A 27,842-nucleotide genomic window follows, 5' to 3' on the forward strand; every position below is an offset into this window, starting at 1 on the left:
AGGATCTCAAGGCAGTGGGCTCCCTGGCTGGGTGCTCAATAAAAGACTGACACTGAAAGGCCTCAGTGGCAACCTTGTTGGGACCCCTCTCACTTCTGAGAGTTTTCTCTGTATCTCTGCTTAATAAACTTGTATTGCTTTGCTCACTCTTCCTTGTCCACGAGATCCATTCTTTGACTTGGTGACAAAAGAATCTAGCTCTTCACTATCAGAGGCACTGCTGAGATCTGACAAGCAAGGGACAGTCTCCAGAGATGGGTGTCCATCCTCAAAACAAGAGTTATGAGGCTGAGACTGAGAGCAGTGCGGAAGCAGGCCAACTGAGAAGAGCAGCTCAGAAAGGCTGGGTACAGAGTAAGGGCTCAGGATGGAACTCCGGGCTCTCTTAAGAGTCCTACTTCCATAAGAGGTGGTCCCAAATCAGTGGCACTCCCAGAAAAACACTCCGGAGAACAGCATTCCTGGTAAGGCCTCCTGGAAGACAGGTTAAGATACAGCAATGCGCTTACAAAGCTCAACAAGCACAGAAGGGAATAAGCCACCATGAGTGTGAGTCAATGCACATGGTCCAAAAACTGCACACACCTGAACTATCAGATAAAGAACAAAAGGACTCAAACATAGGAAATGCCTTAAAAATGAAACTAATAGGAAACAAAGAACTGTCAGGAATGACCAGGCAGATTTGAAAAAGAAATAAATGGAACCTACAGAACTGAAAAAATACAGTTGACCCTTGAACAACCTAGGGGTTAGGGGCACCGATCAATCCCCATGCAATGAAAATTCGTGTATAACTTTTGACTCCCCCAAAACTTACTATCAATAGCCTACTGTTGACTGGACGCCTTACCAATAACATAAACCAATTAACATATATTTTGTATGCTATATTATATACTGGATTCTTACAACAAAGTTAGGGAAAAGAAAATGTTATTAAGAAAACCATAAGAAAAAAGAAATTTCCAGTACCATACTGTAGGAAATCTATGCATAAGTAGACCTCCACAATTCAAAACCATGTTGTTCAAGAGTCAACTGTAATTGCTAAATTTAAATATCCCAAACAAGTTAAATAGCAGATTAAATATCGCTGATAACAGAATTAGTGAGATGGAAAATACAGCTAAAGAAACTACCATGTAAGCAAGAATCCAAATTAGTTTCGGGGATTAGGAATAGTCCAAATTACCTCTAAATTAATTATAAAGCCATGATTCAAATTAGACTCCTATCTAAAAACAAACACCGTGGGGGCGCCTGGGTGGCACAGTCAGTTAAGGGATCGAGTCTTGGTTTCTGCTCAGGTCATGATCTCAGGGTGGTGAGATCGAGTCCGACAGGCGCTGCAATCAGCAGTCTGCCATGGAACTCTCTCTCCCATTTCCCCTGCCCCTTCCCTATATACACACTCGCTCAGGTGCTCTCTCTCTCTCTCTCTCTCTCTCTCTTAAATAAGTAAATCTTAAAAAATAAAAGCAAACACTGTGTTAGACATGTTTATTAACTTTTAAGCCTCAAAGGATTGCTTTTAGAGGTCTTTTTATCTTTACAACAACCCTTTTAACGTACTTAAAGAAATGAACAGACTAGGATCCAAATCGCCAGATATATCCTTCAATGAAACTAAATCTAAATATTAGTGTAGGTTCTGTTTTCAAGACATTCTTGCTGGAAGAGTCACAGAAAATCGTACCTCATGCATTCTGGAGCACAGGAGTGAGAAACAAAACGGAATGACATTATTAACCCAGAGAGCAGCCTCTAAAAGGAAGAAGACTCATTGCCCCAGGATTCTTCTCATACTGGCTAGAATCCTGCATTTGCCAGTTTAATTCCATCCTATTCATTCCTCAACTCTGTTAAAATAACAGTAACAACATAGTTGACCCTCCCGCAAAACTTCACTTGGCCCATGGCCATGTGGATATTTAATTTAGCAAAATTAATCCATGTTATCCCTCATTTTCAGTATTCTGATACACATTTATAGCTCAGCTCCCAGTTTCATTCAACCATCATTATTAACTAACTGTTAGGCTTAGCAACTCACACCCCCTCCACAAATCTCTACTCCTTTAATGTGTGTGTCCTGACTTAAATTCCTAATGAGTCTTGTTTACAGAAGGCACATGTATAATTTTACCTACAACTTAAAAAGTCTTCCATACTCCTAAGGAAAATGGACTGGTCCAATATTAAATTTTCAATTGTTTGATTCACCCCAAAGCTATCAACCCTTCTGTAATTTACTTACACACACATATATAAAACCATCATCGCCGCCTATTTTCACTAGCTGACACCAACAAAAAGATCTGCAAGCCTCTCTGATCATGACAGCTGCCTCGGGAGACAAAGTGACTAAGAGAAGCAACCAGAATGGCGAGTTTCAGCTTTGCGAAGTGGCAGTATCGTAGCCAATGAGGTTTATCCGAGGCGCGATTATTGCTAATTGAAAACTTTTCCCAGAATGGCGAGTTTCAAATACTTTGGCTTCTTTGCACATCTAAGCAAAACATTCCTTAGCAGTGACTACACAGCCCGCCAAGTTTTAAAACGAGTTGTTCCTATGAGAGACACCTAACACTGGGAAACGAACAAGGGATAGTGGAAGGGGAGGTGGGCGGGGGTGGTGACTGGGTGATGGGCACTGAGGGGGGCACTTGGCAGGACGAGCACTGGGTGTTATGCTAAATGTTGGCAAATTGAACTCCAATAAAAAAAAAAATTCTTTTTTTTAAAACGAGTTGTTCCTACTTGGGAAAATCACATCTGCCTTTAAAAAAATAAAAATAAAAAATTATTGTCCTTAAAATTAAGCCGAAAAAGAAATCCTATCACCTAAAAGTTCACTTTGCAATGTCTGGTAGCCTCAAGACGCTAGAGAGGTGGGGAGAAGTTCGACTTAAAAAAAAAAAAAAAATGCAATGTTGGAAAAATAAATAAATAAATAAATGCAATGTTGGGCAGCCCGGGTGGCTCAGCGGTTTAGCACCTGCCTTCGGCCCAGGGCATGATCCTGGAGACCCGGGATCGGGTCCCACATCGGGCTCCCTGCACGGAGCCTGCTTCTCCCTCTGCCTGTGTCCCTGCCTCTCTCTCTCTCTCTCTCTCTCTCTCTCTCTGTCTCTATGAATAAATAAAGTCTTAAAAAAAAAAAAAAAAAGCAATGTTCACCTCGGTGACGTCAATACATACATACTCGACCTGCTTTTCCTGCCGGCCAGAAGGAACTTGGGGCAACTCAATGATCAGTGCAAGTGTCAGCCAAACGGAATTAGGCCCTGGGCCCGTAAATCTATTGGGAGATTGGCAGCTCTGGAAACCTAGAACAAAATTTCCCCACCCCATCCCCACCCCATCCCCACCCCATCCTCATCCCCACCCCCATCCCCATCCCCCAGGCACCGTGGGTCCACCCCGTGGGTCAAAGTTGAATGAACTTTTAGGATCCCGGACCCGAGCCGCGGCCCTCGGGGAAGGCAGGAGCTGCCCCAGCACAGCTCGGGGAGACACTCACGAACTTGGGGCGCTTCTCTCCAGGCTCCTCGACGGCGCCGGGCGGAGGGCGCTGGGGGCCCTTCCTGCGCGGCATCTTGCTTTCCCTGCAGCTGCGGAGCGAGGCGGAGGCGGGGTAGGGCGCCCCCGCGGCGGCGGAGCCGGGCTTCGGGTGGTGCGGCCGCGGCCGGGGCCGATCCATCTTTCCCCGCAGCTCCGGGGTGCGGCGGGGTGGGGGACAAAAGGCGGCGGCACAGCGAGCCCGCCAGAGGGGACCTGCCCGCCCGGTCCCGCCCGGTCCCGCCGCGCCGGCCCAACTCACGGCCCAACCGCTGCTGCCCGGGGCCGCTGCCAGCACGTCCAAAAACTCCCGCCACCGCGGACGGCTCCGCGCCGGCCAATCAGGCGCGGCGTTGCCAACATCGCCACGCCCACGACCCGCCTTTTCCGGGCAGAGCGAAACGTGATTGGCTGTGCGGCCCCTCCGTTTGGCCGTTCAAGCCCTCTGGCGGTCCTAGCCGCTCCGCCGTGACCCGGCCCGGGTGGGACCGGGTCCGGAAGGCGTGAGAGCCTCCCGGGAATTGGGAATTGGGGGAACCGGTTCCTGCTAACCTGGAAGGGCGGGCGAGACCCTCTGCTCCACCGTCTGAGAAGCTCTGGAAGGAGAAGGCCTCTGCCAACCCTTAAGAGTCCTACTTCCATCAGAGCTGGTCCCAAATCAGGGGCACTCCCCAGACCACCACCGCGGAGAAGAGCATCCCCGGTAAGGCCCTCCTGGAAGGCAGGGTAAGATGCAGCAATGCGCTTACAAAGCTCAACACTCCGGAGGGCCCTGGTGGGATGGGCCGCTGGGAAGAGGAAAGGGACAGATGGGGCTGGGCCGGGACCGATAAGGGCAAGGCCCCCGAGTCAGACTCCCATAAATCCCAAGGACACCGAGATGCAACACAACCAGAGATAAGGAAGCAGATCCGGCCACCGGGCCTCAAATGTTGGGGAGTATCTTCCTTTGATGGCTACAGAGTAATCGCAGAGACTCCCCAGACCCAAAACAACAACAAAACCATGCCATTCACTCAAGATGGCACAAGACATCTCAAGGCCGAAATCTCCCTAGTCAGGTTCTCTATAAAAGGCCAGTTAAAAAAAAAAAACACCTCATTGGCAGCCCTGCCCAGACCCCTCTCACTTCTGGGAGCTTGCTCTGTGTCTTTGCTTAATGCACTACTATTGCTTTACTCTTCTTTCTCCCCGAGATTCATTCTGGGACTCCGTGAGACGAGAACCTAGCTCTCCCACATCTCGGAACCTGAAAAGGTGGTAGGCAGGTGAGAACAACAGCAACCAGGATGCTCCCAAAGGATGCTTTCTGGACCTACCGAGCACCTGCTGAGTACCTAAGTGCTGAGGGCCTGCTCTGGGGCGGCAGAAGGGTCCGCTAAAAATCAGAAGGGGCTTGGCCACGTCCCTAAGGAGCTCACAGTCAGTGGTTCACAAACCTTTACACAAATAACAAAATAATATAAATATATAGCAGTTATTTTTTTTTTTTAGATTTATTTATTTATTTATTTATTCATGAGAGACACAGGCAGAGGGAGAAGCAGGCTCCATGCAGGGAGCCCGTCGTGGGACTCAATCCCGGATCCCCACTCGATCCCGGATCTCCAGGATCACGCCCTGGGCCAAAGGCAGATAGATGCTCAACCGCTGAGCCACCCAGGCATCCCCATAGCAGTCATTTTAAAGGTTCATTGAAAACAAAGAAGGGGGATATTTCCAATCTGAAGGAGCAGATCTGGAAAGCCAAAAGGAAGAGTCCATGGATTTTCACCAGGCAGGAAAGAGTGGCAGGCCATCAGATACAAGACGTTCTGGGTGAGAAGCAAGGCCCAGAGCGCTCAAGACCATAGAGCTGAAAAATCTTGAGGATGTACAATGAAGGGCCTGGAGCTGAAACCATGCAAGTTTGTTGAGTATAGCCAAGATCAGGCCTCAAGGCTAAAGCAGTTTTCCCACACATCAGTGTGCTTGTTCCCTCTTTTAAAGTCATCTTTTCCTTTGAACTATTTCCTTAAGTTATCCGTCTTCTGGCTACATGCAAGTGGTGTGGGCCAAGACTCTGGTAAACATGCAGTCCTGATTTGGGTACAAGAAACAACTTTAGGGGGGATCCCTGGGTGGCTCAGCAGTTTAGTGCCTGCCTTTGACCCAGGGCGTGATCCTGGAAACCCAGGATCAAGTCCCACAACAGGCTCCCTGCGTGGAGCCTGCTTCTCCTTCTGTCTGTGTCTCTGCCTCTCTGTCTCTCTCTCTCTCTCTCTGTGTGTGTCCCTCATGAATGAATAAATAAATAAAATCTTTAAAGAAAAAAGAAAGAAAGAAACAACTCTAGCAACTCTGGGGAGGTTCAGAAAAGGGTCCTTAGTTCCAAGTATGTCTTCAGGCTATAGTCATTGGGTTGTTTGTTTGCTTAATATTTATTTGTTTATACTGTTCCAGACTTTCTGTGCCAGTCTTTGTCTTGAAAGAGCACATAATATTTAGGGGAAAGTCCAGGTGAACAGCAAGGTCCAGAGAACTGAAGTAGTTCCTTAGGTCTTAATGACCATGAGGCCCAAGGTATAAATTTTATTCCTGTCATTTACTAGCTATGGGATGTTGAAGATGACAACTTCTTTCTTTCTTTCTTCTTCTTTGTTTTACACTTTCTTTCTTTGCCTTTCCACCTGCAAAAGGGGATAGTAATAATAATACCTAACAAACAGGGGTGTTGCCAGGCTTACACGGGATAGCATATGTAAAGTTCTCAGAAATGTCTGTGAAAGCCCTTCCCACCAGAGACCACCAGGAGGAAGGGCTTCCCACCAGGACCACTTGTAGCTGAACAAGTGGAATTCATTACTCTCTGGGAATGAGATCATGCACTATAGGGAACTGTGGGGCCTCCCAGTAGGGAAGTATCAGAAAGGACTCAAAGGATTTGGACTTTGGTTAGGTGATCGTGGAAGGTTCCTCTGAAACCAAGTGAGGAGGGTTACTCTGGATTTCAGTGCTGTCAGGAATTGGGGACAGTAAATGATTGGGTATCCTAATAAGTTTTATCTAGGAGAATGGCAGGTAAAGAATGAGGCCAGAGGAACACCTGGGTGGCTCAATGGTTGAGCATCTGCCTTTGGCTCAGGGTGTTATCTCAGGGTCCTGGAATTGAGTCCTGCATCAGGCTCCTCACAGGGAGCCAGCTTCTCCCTCTGCCTTTGTCTTTGTGTCTCTCATGAATAAATAAATAAAATCTTTTTAAAAATTTAAACAAAAAAGGATGAGGCTAGAGTTGGAACTGACAATAAAGCCACAGTCATTCATAATATGGGGGGTGGGGGAGGTCTTTTGTGATTTGCACTTGACCTTGCTGTTGTTTGTGCATAAACTTAGAAGTGGTCTTGTTCTGTCTCACTTCAACACAGCGTGACCTTATCCGATATTGGGGCTCTGAGAGATTATGACCATGAGGAGAACAATGTGGCTTAGCTGTGATTGTCAGGCTAGCTTTTAAAAACCTTGAGCCTTTACTCTAAGTGTCAAACCAGCTACCTGATGTGAAGGGGGCTGCTCTTTTCTTTCTCCAGTCCTTGGCATATAGAAGGTACTAAGTATAAATTAACAGAAGTTATTAACAATTTATTATAATTAATTTTCAAGCTTCACATAGATTACTCTGAAATTTTTCTTATAGAAACTCTTGGGGCACCTGGGTGGCTCAGCCAGTTAAGCATCTAACTTCAACTCAGATCATGATCTCAGGGTCCTGGGATCCGAGCCTGTGTGGGGCTCTGTGTGTCAATCTCCCTCTGCTTCTCCCCCTGCTCATGCTCTCTCTCAAATAGATAAAATCTTTAAAAAAAAAATTCTTTGCAACTGCAATGCATCTGTGAAAAATAATACTTTTGTCTAAGCTTTACATTTTTAAAAGTACATTTTTAATTTGCTTATTATTTAAACTTTACAATAGCATGCATTGCTTCTCATTCTGATAACCCCGCAAGAAGATGTTATACCCCACTGAGTCAATAGTTTTGGAAACACGCCCCATGGGCCAGGAGTTGAACAAAATTTAATGAGACAAAAGCTAGGCCTGAAGAAGCTTGGAATCCAAAAATATCTTTCTTTCCTTTACCATTTCTGTTCAGTCTCAACATCCAGACAATGACTAATGCAATTTTTGCGAGGGTTCACTCCTAATGACAAGAGAGAATGGTGTGAAAAGTTGAGGGAAAGGATGTATCATTCCCAATCTATTTTTTTAATGACAATTTTATGAGGCACCATTTTACCCTTATCATATTGGCAAATATTACAAAGTCTCACGTCACCAAGTTTTGGCCAAGATGTAGGGATTCCTACAAAGATGACTAGAGTGGTACAACCACTTTGGACAGCAAACTTGGTAAGATCTAGTAAAGGTGAAGGTACATGTACCTGTGACCCGGCACTTCCATGTCTACAGGTCTCCTTGGAGAAGCCCAAAGGTACCCATCCAAAGATACTTCTTGAACACTTCATAATAGCAAAACAGAGTAAACTGTTTCACCATCCTGCAGTCACAAAAAGAATAAAAACCCACAGAGGTTTATTATAGGATAGAATCCTAGATTGTATTGAAAACAAATAACTGGGTCTGTGGTGTATGGGTGGTTCAGTGGTTGTGCAGCTGCCTTTGGCTCAGGTCGTGATCCCAGGGTCCTGGGATCGAGTCTTGCATCAGGTTCCCCATGGGGAGCCTGCTTCTCCCTCTGCCTGTGTCTCTGCCTCTCTCTCTGGGTCTCTAATGAATAAATAAATAAAATATTTTAAAAATAAAAATAAATGCTGGGTCTACATGTAGATCTATCTCAAGAATAAAAGGGAAAATCAAGTGGCAAGTACACTTAGTGTGTGTGTGTGTGTGTGTGTGTGTGTGTATGTATGTGTAAAAACACGAAGGAAATATACCCCAAAACTTCACCTACTCCCAGAGAGTAAAGAAAGAAGAGGTAAGTAATTGAAGCTGCAACTTTGTAGCTAAGGTATCTGTAATGTTTTATTTATTAAAAGGGAAAGATCTGGGCGACCCCAGTGGCCCAGCGGTTTAGTGCTGCCTTCAGCCTAGGGCCTGATCCTAGAGACCCGGGATCAAGTCCCACATCGGGCTCCCTGCATGGAGCCTGCTTCTCCCTTTGCCTGTGTTTCTGCCTCTCTCTCTCTCTCTCTCTCTCTCTCTCTCTCTCTCTCTCTCTCTGTCATAAATAAATAAATAAATAAATAAATAAATAAATAAATAAATAAATGAATAAGATCTTTAAAAAAATAAAAAATAAAAGGGAAAGATCTGAAGTCAATCTAGGACTTTATTTCTAGGACAAGTATTTCCTCTCAGTGGTGAGTATATTTGTGTCTATTTTACTATTTTCTATAATTTTCTGTTTGTCAGATATGTTTTATATTCAGTTTTTAACAAAATATACAAATTAATAAAAATATAGGAACTTTGGAGATCTCTCCCTTAACTCTTTCCATTCCTCAAAAAAAAATCTTAATTTAGTGGCATTGACACCACAATGAGCTATTAAATGCTGGTAGGGAAAAGTGAAATAATTAATTTTCTTTTAGGATTTTAATTTTTTTTACTTTAAGTAATAAAATATTCCCTTCCCACTACATGTCTTCCACTTTTTTTATTCTCTCCTATCACATGCATTTTCCTTCTCTCCCTCAGATTAATACAGAGGCAGAGAACCAGGAACAAACAACAAAAAAACACTGCATTTCCCTCTTTCTACAAATTTTTCTCAACAAATCCGAGTTCTACAAAAGAAGTTTTGTAGTTCTACAGAAACACTACCAAAAAAAAATTACAAATTCAGTGCTTTGCTGTGCATACTTTCCAAGGAGTCAGTGGATTAGGAAAAGAAACATAATTGCGAGCCTAATTCAAGGCCTAATTTATGTGGCTTGACCACTTTCTCCATTGCTTTACCACCTTACTGCAGTGGAGGCGTACCTCATTTTACAAAAGTTCTATAGCACTTCGTACTTAATCACAGGGTTTCAGAATAATTACCTGGCCATTAGCACTGACTTGGCACCTTCATTTCAAACCTTCAGGAGCAAAATATACTAGTGTTGCTTACCCTGCTGGCTTTGCGGCCTGGCTCGGTCCACATTTTCCACCTGCTTGTCTGTGTTGGTTTAAATTGCTGCTGTTTTACAACATAATGTAAGATGGGGAGAAAGCAAATCATACACACAGAATGCTCACTGATATAATCATATAATGTACATATGTAAACTTGGGTTTCTCAATCTCAGCCCTATTGACATTTGATAATTCTTATGATGGGGGTAGAAGAGGCTGTCCTGTGCCTTGTAGGATGTTTAGCAGCATTTCTGACCTCAGCCACTAGATGTCACCAAAAATCTCGCAAGACTGCCAAATATCCCTGAAGGGCTGAGTAATAGTCCATTGTATGGATATACCACCTTTTGTTTAGCCATTCATCAGTTGATGGACATTTGGGTTGTTTCTTTTGACTGTTACAAATAATGCCACTATAAATATTCATGGACATGGTGTCACATGGACACAAGTATTTATTTCTCTTGGATATATGCAAAGGAGAGGAAATGCAGGGTCATATGGTTACTCTATATCTAAAGAACTACCCAACTATACCTAAGTGGCTGCACCATTTTACATTCCCACCAGTAGAGCATGAGGGTTCCAATTCTGCCCTAGCTTTACTAACATTTTTTTTTACCTGACTTTTTGAATCTAGCTATGCTAGTGGGTATGAAGTGTTATCTCATTATGGTTTTGATCAACCATCTACTTTTTATAAATAAAATGGTATTGGAATACAGCTATGCCTATTCTTTTACATATTGTCCAGAACTCCTTTTTCTGTACAACTGTAGACCAGAGTAGTTGCAACAGAGACCATCTGGCTTGCAAAACTTAAGCTGTTTACTATCTGGTCCTTTATAGAAATTTTATTTCTGACCCCTGCTAAAATGATTTCCATACCCCACCCACCCCTTGGTATATCACAATTAATTCTGTTATTTCTTTTTTCTTGATGAGAGTAGTATTCTAGTAAGAAGCAAATACTAATTTTGGGCAAATGTTCACAATAGAGCTAAATACTTCTGTTTGCCATGTTACACACTTATGCAGGATTTAACACTTTAAAAAAAAATCTGTTTAGCAAGGTCAACAAGATCTTGCCACCATAGTGAATCACCTTGAACAGAGTTGATTTAAGGTAGGTATGAAAAGCAAAATTATTATAGGAATATGTGATTCTTCTTAAAACACGTTTAAGCAATTTGTTCTCTGATAAGTTTTCTCCAGGGTCTTTTGCTGTAAGTTCAGATAGAAATCCTTCATAGGGAATATAATTAGTATAACACAGTTTAATGTCATGCTTAATAGTTTCCCAGAATGTTTTGATTAGAAAATTAATCTGCCCATGTTTGTAGATGATAGAGCTGTGTAAAGGATAACAGGAATATTCCTGTTAGTGTGAGACACTTAACTAAGGTTCAATTGAAAGTGTTAGATGTCACTACCAGATTGCACTCCCAATATTTGAAATAAATAGCAAAGAAGAATTAAGTAATTATTAAGACTCTTGTAAGATTACAATTTAATTCCCTGATACTAAGCACAATTACTAAAGCCCAAATATAATTTGTTGAGTCACCTGGATAACGATTTGTCTGACAATAGCAAAGAGCAATGATGTCACTCAAAGGTAAAAATGCATGTAAAATCTGTTGGAAGAATTCCATGGTGCTCAATAGAGGTTTTCAAATTTTCTTTTTCTTTCATCTATGTCTCTATCTCATCATCATATATGTTTTTCCTTTTTTGGCCTCAGGTGAAATGCTGTGTTTCCGACATTATATAAAATCAAATGTACATGCAACCTGCTTTTGCTTGAGGTCTGTCCTCAAGGCATCCATTTTGCACATTGTTTTGTGTTCTAATTCTGTAAGCTGAACCTATCAATACAGTAGACTAAAAATTGTTTTCTCAATTTGCGGTGATTAATGTATTGATGTTTCTATTTGATCATGGAAAGGTAATTAGTTGCAATAATTAGCAAAGTTAACATCCTTACCTATTTGCTGATGGTGTCTGAAATATCCAGTTTCCTGTGAAACCAAGCTCTGCCCACACACTGTCCTGAAACCATGGCCTCTCCATTTGCGGCTGCTGAGGACAGTATCCATTTTCAAATTAATTTATCTTTTGAGATATCACGGACCTATCACATTGTATAGTTTCAGGTATACAACATAGTGATTAGATATTTGTAGATATTGTGAAATGTTCACCACATTTAGTCACTATGCACAGTCCCCCTCCCCATTTTTTTTTCTTGTGATGAGTATCTTTCTTGAACATCTCACTTATTTTTCTCATCATCTCTTTAAACATTCTTTACCTGCCCTCTGCTCTGGCTTTTCTCTCTCTTTTCCCATCTTCTGTGTGTCTCTCCTCCATAGTCTGCCCCAAGATAGAAAGCCTGATTCAGTTCCACTTTGTGTGAATAATAAAATCACCGTAAGAGTTCATGCTTACACATTACAAGCTCGCCTCAGTTTACTCATCTGTATAATAAAGAGGTTAAATTGTGTTTCTCAGCTATTCCAACTAAGATGCTCAGAGCTCTAAGCTTCATATCAGTACCTCAAGGGCTGCCACAGAAGGTGAGGGAAAGGCATCAGAAATGGCATGTTTCTGGCCCATCTCCCCAGTGGCATTTAAACCAATGCTGTTTTTACCTGTTGTATGTATTAGTGTTTAACATGTGATTTCATATGAAACAAAAAAGAATTCTGCAAAAAAGGAAAAACTTTATAAATGAAACGGGTCTACATCGGTGTTTGTCAACCTTTTATTTATTATCACCCCCTTAACGAGTCATTGCTGACATTTTTCCTTAATCACCCCATGAAATTTTAATACCTTAGATATACTATATATTTATGTTATATATAATACATGTAAATATATAGAGAAATATATAAAATATTATATATATATATATATATATATATATATATATATATCTGAGGATCTTTATGTCCATTCATAAAACAGGAAAAATAATCTGTAAGCGTGTCATCAAGATTAATTGAGGTGACATATATGAAGGAGTTCTGGCAAAGTGCCTGGCATATAGTATATGATCAATAGTGTTAATATTCTTTCACTTTAAAAGTCCCCTCTCGGGGATCCCTGAGTGGCTCAGCATTTTAGCACCTGCCTTCAGCCCAGGGCGTGATTCTGGAGTCCTGGGATCAAGTCCCACTTCAGGCTCCCTGCATGAAGCCTGCTTCTCCTTCTGCCTATATCTGTGCCTCTTGCTCTGTGTTTCTCATGAATAAATAAATAAAATCTTAAAAAAAAAAGTCCCCTCTAGTCCGACATTCTATGAAATCGCAATTCTACTTGGATATTCCTCGTTTAAATACCTAACAAAACTGAGCCTCTCACAATTCCATTACCAACTGCCAATGTTTACCAATACCACCACAGTTCTTCAGGATTCCAGACAGAAATCCTGAAAGCTCTCTTTGACTTTTCCTTCTCTTTGATAAGTTACACTCAAGTCAAAGGGTTATAGGGTCAACAGTGAACGACACCTTGAAATCTAGGAAGGAGAAATGAAATAAGGTTGCCTCTCTAAGAACTGAACTAGTTAAATTAGCAGATAATGGGAAGCTATTGTTGTTTCTGGGTTAGAAGACCGATAACTCCGACTTCAAGAGTATATTAATTAATCAACGTAAAGAAAAATATTCATCAAGAGTTTGGTGGTCAGAATTAGGAAGGGAAAGAAATGATACTATCCCACAGACACCTAAAGTGCACCACAAACAAAAGTGAACTCAGCATCTCTCTCTCTACCTGCCTCTCACCCCTTGAGCTCGCCTCAGTGAATAGCCTCACAGCCTACCCAGTTATCCAGGCAGAGGCCTGCTCCATTTCACATGCAGCCTCTAAATCCTGTCCATTCCTCCTCCTTAATCCCCCTCAAATCCATTCTCTCCACACTATTGCCTTTGTCTCAGATCAGGCTCTGCTGATCAGTCTGCTCCTCCAGACTGAGCCAGCCTCAGTCCACTTTCCCTGATACCCCTCTAACCCCTCTGTGCACTCTGCAGCCCAGGGCCACAGCACCCTGCAAAGGTTATCCAATCTGCTCCTTACTCCTTCAGTTTAAAATCCAGCTATTTGGGGCACCTGGGTGGCTTTGAGTGTCTGCCTTTGGCCCAGGTCGTGGTCCTGGGGTCCTAGGATCGAGTCCCGTATTGGGCTCCCTGCATGGAGCCTGCTGCTCTCCCTGCCTGTGTCTCTGCCTCTCTCTTTGGGTTTCTCATGAATAAATAAATAAAATCTTTAAAATAAATAAAATCTTTAAAATAAATAAATAAATAAAATCCAGCTACTCTGGGTACCTGGGTGGTTCAGTCAGTTAAGGATCTACCTTTGTGTCAGGTCATGATCCCAGGGTCTTGGGATCGAGCCCTGAGTTGGGCTCCCTGCTCAGTGAGGAGTCTGCTTCTCTCTTTCCCTGCTCTCCTCCTATTCACAATCTCTCATTCTCACTCTCACTCTCTCTCAAATAGATAATAAAATCTTTAAATAAGTAAAGTAAAATCCAGCTATTTTGCCTCCACACCCCTCCAAGACCTCAAAAGAATAGGAGGGAAAACCTTTCAAGCAGAAGCTAACACAAATCAGCATGGCAATCCTGCCTTGACTAGAGAATGAGCAGCTGAAAAACATTTTCACTAGTTGCTTGACAGCGTGAAACTTTGGAATTCAATTGTCTTAAAAGAAACAAACTCAGACCCAAGCCTGGATCACCTAATGGAATAACCTCTGAGTTTATAGACTTAGCTAGTCACCTGTACTCAGCAGAGATTTTTCTCCACACTCTAAGAAGACATTGACTTTTCTTCCTGGACACGAAGAATGGATTTGCATTGTAATAAGCAGAGAATTCACTCATTTATTGTCAGTGTCAAAATGTTCCTGTTTACTTTTTACAAATAATTTATCTGCAAACTCTGTTCCATTTCTCAGTACTCTTCGACTATTCCTATAATAAGGAAGCCTGATTCATAGTTTTGTATTGTTTAAATTACTATATATTTCCTGTCTTCCTGTCCCTACTTTCAATGTTACCGTAAAATCTCCCCCTAACTCTACAACTTAGACCTAGATTGCCATCTCTCTTTCTTTCCTTTTCCAATAAATCTTTTCCCTTACCTTAGGTTGTGTCTTCATAAGTAAGTTTCCAAGGTTTTCCTTTTCTTAAAGGCAAAACACTGGAGCCTAATTACCATCTCACCATATGGTTTGTCTTCTCTTCTTTATTCCTCAAAACTATCACGCAGTTCTCCTGCAATTGCTATCGAAATTCATCTGACCTCCTCCCATTATATTTGTACACCTCTAAACTTACCATCTGCTGTTGTCCTTCAGCTGGTTACTAAATCCTGAATTCATTTTAAGGTCTTGCCATTTCTATAACTCCATTCTTCACCTCTCTCGGTTATATGAGTCCCGAGACCTGATTTCCACTTCTTACTAACAGGAGGGAGTGAACTGTTGTAAACAAAATAAAACATCCTCTCTTCATTTACACTGTGACAAGGAAGAGAGGCACCTTACTTCCCAAACAGTGGTCTTGAGCGAAGACAGACTGCTCTGGAAAAGGAAGAAATGATGAGCATTATGGAGGATGCTGGGAAGACAGTTCAGGTACCCACAAAACCGTGGAGGGTGTGAGCCCTCCATCAAATCACTGCTGAACCTTCACGTGCAGACCTGATCTATTTACTTTTAAAACCAAGTATTTCTGTCCTTAATAAATTTGTCCACATGCCTTTTTTGAAATTAAGTCCAGTTCCAGCAAACTTAGTACAGTGAGGTTGCAGAGGACAGGACCTCATCCTAATATTTCATAATGTGAAGCACATGGGCTTTTCCATCTAATGAGTACACGTGATTGCTTGCATCTTGTCCTCGTCCTACCTGGCTTTACTCCTCCGGTAAAAGCATCCCTGTCTTTGAGTTCTGTCTCAATAAAGCAGCAGCTGACCTCTGCTGTCGCTTCAGTTGATCATAGATGGAGTTTTCTCTGCCTCTATCTGTACAAACTTAGAATGACCAGTATCACAAACTGAATTTCAGATGTAGATAAGCCCTGCTTTTATATGGCAGTGAGATACCATTTTCATTTGTTTCCAACATAATGAAATGTGAAAATGTACCCATTATCAGGGAGATGGTTTACCCACCAATCGCCCAGTGGTTCTAGTCAAAAGAGAGAACTTCCTATGGTAATATATTGTGTGTAAAAGCATTTTATAAACTGGAAACTACTCTACACATGTTATCATTTTCCCTGGTGTGCATTTGCTACATGCTACATAGGTATCATATATTTCTACTTTCAAAAAATGTATTTTAAGTATTTATATATTAAAATATTACATATAAATGAAATATATATATATACATATATATATATATATTTTTTAAGAGTAGCTAACATTAGTTTTCATTCCATGGACGATCTAATTGATGCTGTGAAGTCAACTAAAGGCATGGCAGATGGCAGGAAAACAAGATTTAGTGTTAAAACTGTGTCATAAATCATTCATAAGTGAATAATTTATTCTTCAGAGATAATCAGGGTTTGTTGGTATCACAATCTGAGGACTGATAGAAAGTAGAGATTTGAAGACATGTTTGTCACAAGTGTTTCCATTGCAAGTTACAAATTCTCAACCTAAACTAGCTTAAACATGGAAGGACTTTATTTTCCTACAAAGCAGAGAAAAATACTAAGGAAGTTCACATTCTAGGAGGAACTAGATTTCAGAAACTAGACTGGAGACCAGAACTGGCTACATAATTTACAAAATGAAAAAAAAAAAAAAACACACAAAACCATGATGCTTTTATTTAAAAGTCATCAAAATTTCAGGATGGCTATAGCGAAGCATTAAACCTTCTGTGCTAGCCCTTCCAAATTCAGAATCCTGTATGACTGTACAGGTTGCATGCCCAGAAAGCTCGTTCTGCTAGAGATTCAAGTCAACCGGGACCTCCTTTGTCTCTTCCTCCCTAATATCTCTCACATCTACTTTTCTTTCCTTCTTTTTTAATGATTTCTTCATTCTGAGACCCTACTTACAGTGGCATGGCCAAGCAATCTTCTTTGCTAATTCAAGCAAATTAAGTTGAGAAAGAGCTTTGACTGATACACTGGAGTGAAATGTCTTACTTTGTTGAGGGGACCCAGCAGGGGCAGCAGAGTTCTACAAGTGGGATCCTGGGATGCACAGATACAGCCACATGGAATTGTGGAATTCCTTATAAGAGCCAATAAAAACGAGATAGAACAGTATCTTGAACAGCCAATTTCAGATAACTGAAATTACCACATAAAACCCACTGGGTTTGGACACTTAGGTGGTTCAGTTGGTTAAGTGACCAGCCCTTGATTTCAGTTCAGGTCATGATCTCAGGGTCATGGGATTGAGCCCCACATTGGACTCCACAGTGGGCCTGGAGCCTGCTTAAGATTCTCTCTCCCCTTCTCCCTCTACTACTTCCCCACTGTCTAAAAAAAAAAAAAAAATAGTAATAACCATTGGGATTGACTTGTTACCCTAACTGGTTATAGTTTTTTAATCTTTCTGGCCCATGGTTATGAAGATGAAATGAGATGATTAATATTACACTATGAACATTCAATAATCATTAGTCTCTTTTACATGTCCTAATGTTAGTGTGGACCTTGGGTATAAAAAATTTTATCATTAACTTGGGAAACTGCACAGCTATTGACTGGTTCTAAACCTTTCTGAAAAATTGACATATAGAATGGTTGAGAGAAAGCCAGAGGACAAGTCTAGGGTAGATGACAAGAAACCTGTGTGATAATATGAAGACTATGATTTTTTTTCCAGAGTAGGTTTTCATAAGTACAGCTAGTGCCCATTATTTTTAAGGATTTGATGTGCCCTTTAGTTCCTCTCAGTAAAGACAAACAGTCCATAATAAAAAATAAAACTCTTCTGAAGATTTGGAGATAACAAGAGGAAATTTTTAAAATTTACCAAATACAACTTTCCTAAGAATCCTAAGAAGCCCTTTTATGAACACTCCCCAGCTGCCATTACCTATTCAGATATCCAGATTATTTTATTTCTGGGTCTTTCTCATTCAACTTTTGAGCTGTATTCCAGAGTTTCCTTTCTTTTACACATGAGTATACCTTAACCCATGTATTATTGAAAATTTATTGAAGATTAGAAAGAGCTCTCTGCACCTTCAGAGAGAAAGGAATTAAGTTTGATTTCTAGGAAAAGCTAAACAGGGAATTACAGACAAGAGAACTGGTAAAAGAAAAACATAAAAGGTAGGAGCAACGTTTTGCTTTCACCACACAGAGTAACATGGAGAATTACCCAATCACCAGTATAAACAGATTTCTAAAAACCTTAAACATTCTGAAAATTATTTAACTATCTTAATCCTCAACTCTTTTACTATTGTTAATATGGATTATACCTTCAGAACTAAATTGAGGAGTAAAAAACATTTTAACATGGTAGATGACTAGTAGGTTTTTGTATGTGCATATTTGCAAAACAAAATATAACTGAAAATATACTATAAACTTTTTTATGTGTACTGATTCATGGAACCTTCTTTGTAATATATTTAATCCTTATTTTCTCATGGAGAAAGCATACTAAGTGTTTAATATACAACCCATGTTTCTCTCTCTCTCGCTCTCAACTAGGAGGAGTCAAAGCCTTTGTAATGGTCCTAGAAAAGCAATAGCCGCAAGATGGATTTTCACATGCATTCAGAGAAAGCTGGGACCAAACAAATAGTCTATCTGCCTTAATTACCATGTATAAGATTGGACAACAGATGTTCTCCTACATGTGGTTTGCTAATTTATTTCATTCTTTCTGTCCATTTACATGATTCATTCTGAAAATTAGTATTGAGAAAGTGTAATCGAATCTTCTGCTCCTCTTGGTAAACAAAATCTAATTTCTCACATTAATATGTCATCTTTCAATACCAAAACTTAGAGAAAATTTGTATTACAACTACCACCCTACACCATGCGCAAATTAAAAACCCATACCATTTTTTAGCTCCATACAAATGTGCCAAGGTGCATTCTTTTAAGAACAGCAGGGGAAAGCAGACAAGCACAGCTGCTACCACACTATCATGCTATATTTAACATCTATAAAAGGTGACTTGACTTTTACTCACAAATCCTGGCAAAATTTGATCACTACCCCCCCCATTCGCATACATTCACGTCTTCCCTGGAAGTCTGGAAATTTGCCCACAATTATATTTAAAGCCATAATTTAAATGTGATTAGTTTTGAAAGAAATGAATGACTTATACTAAAATTACTCAACATCAAGCATGTTCTAGAAAATCTTTTAGATCAGCATCCATTTTTCTATTATGTCTAACTAATACTAGTAATACTAAAGTGTCTTGATCCACTTAAGGAGGATACCGACTTGGTTTTCCATTATATAGTATAGCTGACCATAGGATATTTAAATTGGTTTCAAATTTTACGTTAATGTTCTTACTGCTGTCCTGTTACCTTAATTCATCTTAGTATTTTATGGTGTTAGACATTACTGTCTGCATAATGATCATAGAAGCTTTAAATGTAGTGTCTCATTTTTCCTTATTAATGCTGCTACAAAACTTCACTTCTTCACAAGAAATGATCATATTATATACATATTTAGAAAAAGATAATTATATCATTGAATGATACTGCCTTCCATGGTACTTTAATTCTCGTGTGGTGTGTAACTTGATTGTAAGCACCAGAGAATAGGTACTAAGTTTACCATTTTTTTAATTATAAAAACAAAATAAATATGGTAATAAAAAAATCCAACATACAGAAGATTAAGACACTAAGCAAAAATCTCCCATTCTTTACTCCTAGTTCTATTTAGCAGAAATAAACATATTTAGCCATTTTAATTTCAAGTTCTTCTGGTCATTACCTCTATATTACTGAATATTATACTTAGGCCTTGTTTTCTAAATTTATCAGCACTCAACAGTATCAACTGACTTTATTATGAAGGAAAATTAGCTCCCCTCTACTCCCTCTGCTATCTCCTACTCTCAATTTTTGCTAATCTAATTTTTATTTCTGTCGATTAGTTACCTTTATTTTTATGCATATATATTCACACAAATATTTTTGCATTTATAAGCACATAAATGTGCTAATATGGTATATGTTTTGTCTTAACACAATTTTTCCTGCGTTTTGTTTTTATGTTTTGCTTAATTCTCCCCCCCCCTTAATTCAGAAACACAGTCTTTCCCCATTAGCACATGTTTACAGTCTATTAGGAATCCTTTGATATTTCTTCATGATTATGTAAACATATAAAACTTTCATCTTGCTTAATGGGTATAGAGTTGTAGCTTGGCAAGATGAAAAAGTTCTGAAGATCTGTTACACAACAATGTGAATATACCTAACACTAATGAACTGTGCATTTTAAAAGGGTTAAAATGGGTAAATTTTATGTTATGGGTTTTTACCACAATTAAACTTTTTCTTAAAATAAATGATTATATAATCACATGTGTATGTTGGTGTATAGGAAGTCTTCACTTTGCATAGGTGCTACCCAAAGCAATTTCACTTACCACAGCATTCAGTGAAATAATACCAGTGCCCCAAGAGTATGGTTCAAATTTCAGTTGCCATGATGTATTAGCTGTGAATAATTGCATGAAGTACAAACTTGGGGCCTAGCTTGTTAGTCCACAGCAACATGTAAGTAACAAATGTGATCACTAACCAATCACGTCCCTTCTTTCAAAATCTGTGGATGATTGGTCACTGCACATTTTTTAAAAAAGATTTTATTTATTCATGAGAGATACACAGAGAGAGAGAGAGAGGCAAAGACACAGGCAGAGAGAGAAGCAGGCTCCCTGCAGGGAGGGAGCCCAACATGGGACTCTATCCGGGGACTCCAGGATCATGCCCTGGGCCGAAGGCAGGAGCTAAACCGCTGAGCCACCCAGGGATCCCCTCACTGCACATTTTTAATTCAAGTCACCCACAGATGGAAAACTGTATAGTTGGGTTGCCTCTTTCTCTGCCAGTGATAAAACCACATGATATTTCACAAATTTTAAATAATCAAAAGAGAGAAATAAGCTGCAAAGACGAAACAGCAGCAAAAATAGAAAAAGTAATAATGCTGGAAGTGAAATTCAAATCAAATATAAATGGAGCTTAAGAGAAATAACTGAGTATGGAAATATTGACACTACAGCCATTCAGGAGACTCTAGTTATGCACCCAGAGGAACTTAGGCAAGGTGGATTTAACGAAATGAGCAAAGTGTGTGATTAAAAGAATCATGCTCCAGAGGGAGTGACACCATCGAAAAATTCACATTAAAGGAATCTCTGGGGATCCCTGGGTGGCGCAGCGGTTTGGCGCCTGCCTTTGGCCCAGGGCGCGATCCTGGAGACCCGGGATCGAATCCCACGTCGGGCTCCTGGTGCATGGAGCCTGCTTCTCCCTCTGCCTGTGTCTCTGCCTCTCTCTCTCTCTGTATGACTATCGTAAATAAAAAAAAATAATAAAATAAAATAAAGGAATCTCTGAAGATATTTCACAACATTGAAAGTGCAAAGGATAGGGGTACCTGGGTGGCTCAATGGTTGAACACCTGCCTTCAGGTCAGGGCGTTATCCGGGGTTCAGGGATGGAGTCCCACATTGCACTCCCCACAGGGAGTCTGCTTCTCCCTCTGCCTATGTCTCTGTCTCTCTCTGTGTGTCTCTCATGAATAAATAAAATCTTTCTTTTAAAAATTGCAAAGGGCAAAGTGTCAGAAACTGAAACAAACTCATAAAGAAGTATGACAACTCCCCAAAGCATGGAAGAGATACCTGCACTGTTTTGTAAGTTATCCAGTGAAAAGAAGAGAGCATTTTTACAATTACTCTTTTTTTTCCCATTATGATAAGTGTACTCTTTAATACTCATTTACCTATTTCATCCATCTCCTACCACCTTCCCTCTGGTAACCATCATTTGTTCTCTGAGGTTAAGAGACTGTTTCTTGATTTCTCTTTCTTTTCTTTTTCCTTTGCCCCTTACTTTTGTTTCTTAAATTCTATATATGAGTGAAATCACATATGGCATTTGTCTTTCTCTGACTTATTTGGCTTAGTATAATAGTCTCTAGCTCTATCCATGTTGTTGCAAATGGCACAATTTCTTTTTTATGGCTGAGTAATATTCATATATATATCACCTCTTCTTTATCTATTCATCTATTGATGGACATGTGGGCTGCTTCCATAGTTTGGCTGTTATAAATAAATAATTCTGCTATAAACATAGGGGTGCATGTATGCCTTTGAATTAGTGTTTGTGTATTTTTTTAGATAAATACCCAGTATTACAATTAATAGATCATAGGATAGTTTTATTTTTTAACTTTCTGAGGAACCTCCATACTATTTTCCAGAGTGGCTGCACCAGTTTGCCATCCCACCAACAGTGCCAAGGGTTCCCTTTTCTCCACATCCTTGCCAACACTAGTGTTTCTTGTGTTTTTGATTTTAGCCATTCTGACAGGTGTGAAGTGATGTCTCATTGTAGTTTTGATTTGCATTTCCCTGATGATGGGTGATGTTGAGCATCTTTTCATGTGTCTATTGGCTATCTGGACATTTTCTTTGGAGAAATGTCTTCTGCCCATTTTTTAAATATTTTATGTATTTATTCATGAGAAACACAGAGAGGCAGAGACACAGGCAGAGAGAGAAGCAGGCTCCATGCCGGGAGCCTGACGTGGGACTCGATCCTGGGTATCCAGGATCATGCCCTGGGCTGAAGGCGGCGCTAAACCCCTGAGCCACTCTGGCTGCCCTTCTCCCATTTTTTAATTGGACTATTTATTGGGGAGAAGCTGAGTTGTATAAGTTATTTATATATTTTGGATACTAACCCTTTATTGGATGTATTGTTTAAAAATATCTTTTGCCATTCCACAGGTTGTCTTTTAGTTTTGTTGGTTGTTCCTTTGCTGTGCAGAAACTTTTTTTTGGTGTAGTCGCAATAGTTTATTTTTGCTTCTATCTCTCTTGCCTAAGGAGACATATCTAGAAAAATTTTGCTGTAACCAATGTCAGAGAAAATCCTGCCCGTGTTCTCTTCAATGATTTTTATGATTTCAGGTCTCACACTTAGGCATTTAATCCATTTTGAGTTTATTTTTGTGTATGATATAAACAAGTGGTCCAATTTCATTCTTTTGCATGTAACTGTTCAGGTTCCCCAACACCACTGAAAAGAATGTCTTTTTCTCGTGGCATATTCTTTGCTCCTTTGTCAAAGATTAATTGACCATATAAATTGGGTTTGGCTTTTTTTTTCTGGGTTTCTATCCTGTTCCATTGATCTGTTTGTTTGGGTTTTTAAAATTTTGTTTGTTTATTTATTATTTGCCAGCACCATACTGTTTTAATTACTATCACTTTGTAACATAACTTGAAATCTGGAATTATGATACCTCCAGTTTTTTTTTTTTCTTTTTCAAGGTTGCTTTGGCTATTCTAGGTCTTTTGTGGTTCTACACAAGTTTTGAGATTGCTTGTTCTAGTTCCAATTATTCTTGATAAGTTTGTTTTAATACATTTTTTACAAAGAAATAAAATGCTTTAACTCTTAATTTTCTTCATATTAGTTTACAGTGTACTGAATAAACATTAGCTTTACAATTTGTTAATTTCTCCATACATTTATGACTAATTGACCCAGAAGTTTTAATTTTTGACTACATTTTTAAAGGCTTTAGAACATAGTTTTATCCATTGATTATTTTTTTTAAGATTTATTTATTTATTCATAGACACAGAGAGAGAGAGAGAGGCAGAGAGACAGGGAGAGGGAGAAGCAGACTCCATGCAGGGATCCCGGTGTGGGACTTGATCCCGGGTCTCCAGGATCACACCCCAGGCTGCAGGCGGTGCCAAACCGCTGTGCCACCAGGGCTGCCCTATCCATTGATTATTAAGATAAATTTACATGATTTTAGCTTGCATGCTTGTTTATTTGTTTGAGGGGTCTTACTCCACTTGCAAAAAGATAATGCCTGTATAGGCATAATACCTGTATATTTTTGGCCACTACTTACTATACAAAATTGAGATCATGCTACTGAACTTTTCTGCATTTTCTCTTCTCAGTCAAGAATTTTTTGTGGAAATCTCTCTAAATCAACTGTAACAATTTTAAAGATTCTTTTTAAATTGTTGAAAATTTCATGATATACAGGTTCCATAATTTATTGAGCCATTCTTTTACTAATGGGAATGAAAAATGCTTTCAGTTCTGTACCTCAATGATCATTACTTCAATTAACATTCTGTGCAAATACTCTCAATGACTAGTTAATTTATTTCTATGATATAGATTCCCAGGAGTAGAATTTCTAGGTTAAAGTTAGAACTGTTCTTAAATTTTTTAAGATATCACCAAAAGGCTGTACCAATTCCCAAAAGGCAGTAACAATGCATATTTCAGTTTTTCGTCAGTAAGATCAGTAAAGTAAGGTAAAGTGTTCCTTTTCTTTTGCAGCCTCAACAGAAATAGATATTAGAGCTCTTAAATTGTTGCCAGTCAGATAGGGTAAGGTTATATCTCATGGTTGATTTAATCAGCTAATAATGACTATTAGAGAATTTGAATTTTTTCATAGGTTTATGTCTGTTGGTCATTTAGAATTGCTCTTTTATAAATAATGTTTTTTGTGATCTTTGCTGATTTTTTAACTTGAACTTTTTCTTGTCCATCTGAGCTTTTTGTACATTGTAGACTGACTGCCCATAAATGTAGAAAAGAAAAGCAATTTGGATGAAGTCAGAACTTGCTTTACTAATTAGCTAGAGTATGCATTCATCAGATCAGTAAGTTATTGTTACAGGAAGATACAAATGGATCGGTAACAGTACAGTCTTCAGAAACAAATCCAAGTATATATGATAACTCATTAAATTATTTATTTACATAAGTGGGAAAATGATAGATTAATAAGTTTTGCAGACAAAACTGACTAGTCATGTGTGAAAAGTCAATATTTTATTTTTATTTATTTATTAATGAGAGAGAGAGAGGCAGAGACACAGGCAGAGGGAGAATCAGGCTCCATGGAGGGAGCCCGATGTGGGACTTGATCCCAGGTCTCCAGGATCATGCCCTGGGCGGAAGGTGGTGCTGAACCGCTGAGCCACCCGGACTGCCCTGGACTCTATTTTAAACAAAAAATACGTGTCATATGGATTTAAGTTAAAATATAAAATGTTTAAAACATTTGTATACAACATGTAATAGACTATATGTACAATCTATGGATAGAGAAGGTAAAATTTCTGAAAGAAATGATGAGACAGAGGCTCCTGGATAGCTCAGTTGGTTAAGTGACTGGCTTGATTTCAGCTCAGGTTGTGATCACAGGGTCCTAGGATCAAGTCCCGAGTCAGACTCCATGCTCAGTGGGGAATCTGCTTGGGATTCTCTCCCGCGCCCTCGGCCCCTCCCCGTGCTTGCTCTCTTTCTCTAAAATGAATGAATAAATCTTTTAAAAAAAGAAATGATGAGTCAAATTTATATATTTAACTATATAAAAATTAGGGATCCCTGGGTGGCGCAGCGGTTTAGCGCCTGCCTTTGGCCCAGGGCGCGATCCTGGAGAACCGGGATCGAATCCCACATCGGGCTCCCGGTTAATGGAGCCTGCTTCTCCCTATACCTGTGTCTCTGCCTCTTTCTCTCTCATTCTCTCTCTGTGTGACTATCATAAATAAAAATTTTTTTAAAAATCTTAAAAAAAATTATATAAAAATTAAACTTTTATATGCAAAAATTTTTTATGAACTCAATAGCATTTATATATGTGTGTATATGTGTACATATGTAAATATGTATATAAAAATGTATATTCACTATTGCTACATAATAAATTTATACTACAAAAAAAATAATGTTACAACATGATTTACTATCCCAAGTTTTCTTTGGGTCATGAACCTGGGTATGGCTAAGCTGAGTACCTCTGACTCAAGATTTCTCATGAGGTTGCAGTGAGTTTACCATTCAGGACTTCAGTTGTGCCTAAAGGCTCACCTATGGGGAAAAAGGATCATTGCAGGTCTTTCCACATGACTGTCTCACAACCTGGCAGCTAAGCAGGCCAGCAAAGCACCGGGGCGGGGTGCGGGGGGGGGAAGAGGGGGTCACAGTCCTTTTTTATAACCTAATCCCAAGTGACATCCTATCATTTCTGCTGTATTCTATTCCTTAGAAGTTAATCAATAAATCTAACCCACACTCAAAGTGAGGAGATTACGTGAAGATGTCAATACCAGAAGGCGGGGATCACTGGGGACCATCTTAGAGGCTGCTTACCACAATATGTTACATTCATAATTTTAAATAATATACAAACTTAATCTTGTTTCTCATTTCAACATCTGTAGATGAAATCTCTCAACTATCATAAAATGAGGAAATTAGTTTCTTCTACCTCTCTCTTGGCTTGACCACTTGCCATTTCTATCAATTAGATTATAGTGTTTACATTGACAATGTTTATAACATTTACCTGATAAATATAATTAAATCAATTGACTATCTTCACTTTAAGTGAAGGAATAGGCAGGATTCTTTTCTCCCATCTTTCAGTTTGAGGAAGGCTTACTCTGGTGGACAACCCTCACACGGGATACTTAGCCCTTCTCTGGCAGATTATCTCATTTATTTGTAGCCTGGGGATACAGATGAGGAAATTTGAATAGCTGAGCTATAAAGTTGTCTTCACACAATCACCTCAATTTCTGTCTCACTTTTCACTCCCCATTCCTAAACTTTCAAATATAGAATCTGAAGTCTCCCAGAACTTGGCAGGGAATACTGATGCTCACTTCCACTAGACGTTTTCCTACATAGGTTTTTGTCTGTAGATTCTTCTACTTAAGGTTATTCATCACAGGCTCCCATCTACTTCCTACCTTCTACAAATTTATTAAAATCTCTTACCTGATGATGTTCTCACTCTTGCTTTTTATTCTTTAATGAATGTATTTTCCTATTTACTTTTTTACTAATATTTCAATAGAATTCTGGAAGGAATAGGAGATTCTTTTATGCCTCAAAACTTGCCTGTCTCTTCATTATTATCACATCTTTCACTGATTCTTCAGTCTTCCCTTTCTACTTTTAAGGATCCACCTCAATAATTAAGTATAATCTCCCTAGTTTGAAGTCGACAGATGAGCAACTTCAATTCCACCTGCACCCTTAGTTGTTTTTTTTTTTTTCATGTAAGGTAACATATTCACATATTCCAGGGATTAGAACATGAACATCTTTGGTGGACCATTATTCTGCCCTACATAGCGGTCAGTATATGTTGCCATTTACAGGGAAAAGTGGTTGTATAATTCTACTTATTTGGAAAACATTTATAAAATAATGATACAAAAAAAAAAGAAGAAGAAGAACAGAACTTCAGGAAGACTATGAAGAAGGTGAGGAAATGCACTTGACCAAGAAGAGCAAGGTATTATATGGGTAGCAATGAAAAAGAAAATCTGAATATTAATCTTTAATCATAGAAGTAAAATAAGTAACTGAGGTCAGAATGTCCTATGTCTCAGAACATTCTACTTAAATTTACCTAAAATATTCTTATAGCAGAACGTATATATTTGCCTTATTTACAAATTAAGGGAGATGGGAAACTCAAAGAAATGTATAGTTCCAGTGAACTAATAGGTGCAGAAAAAAAGAAATGTATGATTTGCAAAGACATTTCTGATTAAACTGAGGATGTATGCAATAGAACTATAATGAACCTTGAGATTTCAAAATAGATTTCCTTAGAGAGTCAACATATGTATGAAGACAGTGAGAATAAGTTTCCTGGAGTATATCTCAAATGGTAACTTTGTTGCACAAAATTTAACTATCTCCTAAAATCTGAAAACGAAACCATTCATAAAATCCTTGTTTCCACATTTGCAATATGGTAACACCAAATGTCATGCTCCACAAACCAGTAAATATCATTTTCTCCATCATGAAGAGAAAAGATGTGTTTCCACAGAATAATAGCTCTGTTAATGAATTTTGGAGAATTTTATTGCATATAGCCTAGAA

At 39.4% G+C, this 27,842-nt stretch overlaps 1 protein-coding gene and 1 non-coding gene across 2 annotated transcripts in view; one reads left to right on the forward strand and one right to left on the reverse strand.

Moving 5' to 3' along the window:
- Window positions 1-3,796, reverse strand: part of DIAPH3 (diaphanous related formin 3) — a 489,880-nt gene extending 486,084 nt beyond the window's left edge. The window contains exon 1 of the mRNA XM_055336191.1: window positions 3,527-3,796. Within this exon, the coding sequence (XP_055192166.1) occupies window positions 3,527-3,706 (180 nt within the window). The 5' untranslated portion in view covers window positions 3,707-3,796. The remainder of the gene's footprint in view (window positions 1-3,526) is intronic.
- On the forward strand, window positions 2,398-2,533 carry LOC129516693 (U4 spliceosomal RNA). Its single transcript, XR_008665830.1, has one exon. It is a non-coding gene; the product is annotated as a U4 spliceosomal RNA (small nuclear RNA).
- Window positions 3,797-27,842: the final 24,046 nt, after the last annotated feature.

Source organism: Nyctereutes procyonoides, unplaced genomic scaffold, assembly GCF_905146905.1.
Source record: "Nyctereutes procyonoides isolate TBG_1078 unplaced genomic scaffold, NYPRO_anot_genome, whole genome shotgun sequence".
Lineage (NCBI taxonomy): Eukaryota > Metazoa > Chordata > Mammalia > Carnivora > Canidae > Nyctereutes > Nyctereutes procyonoides.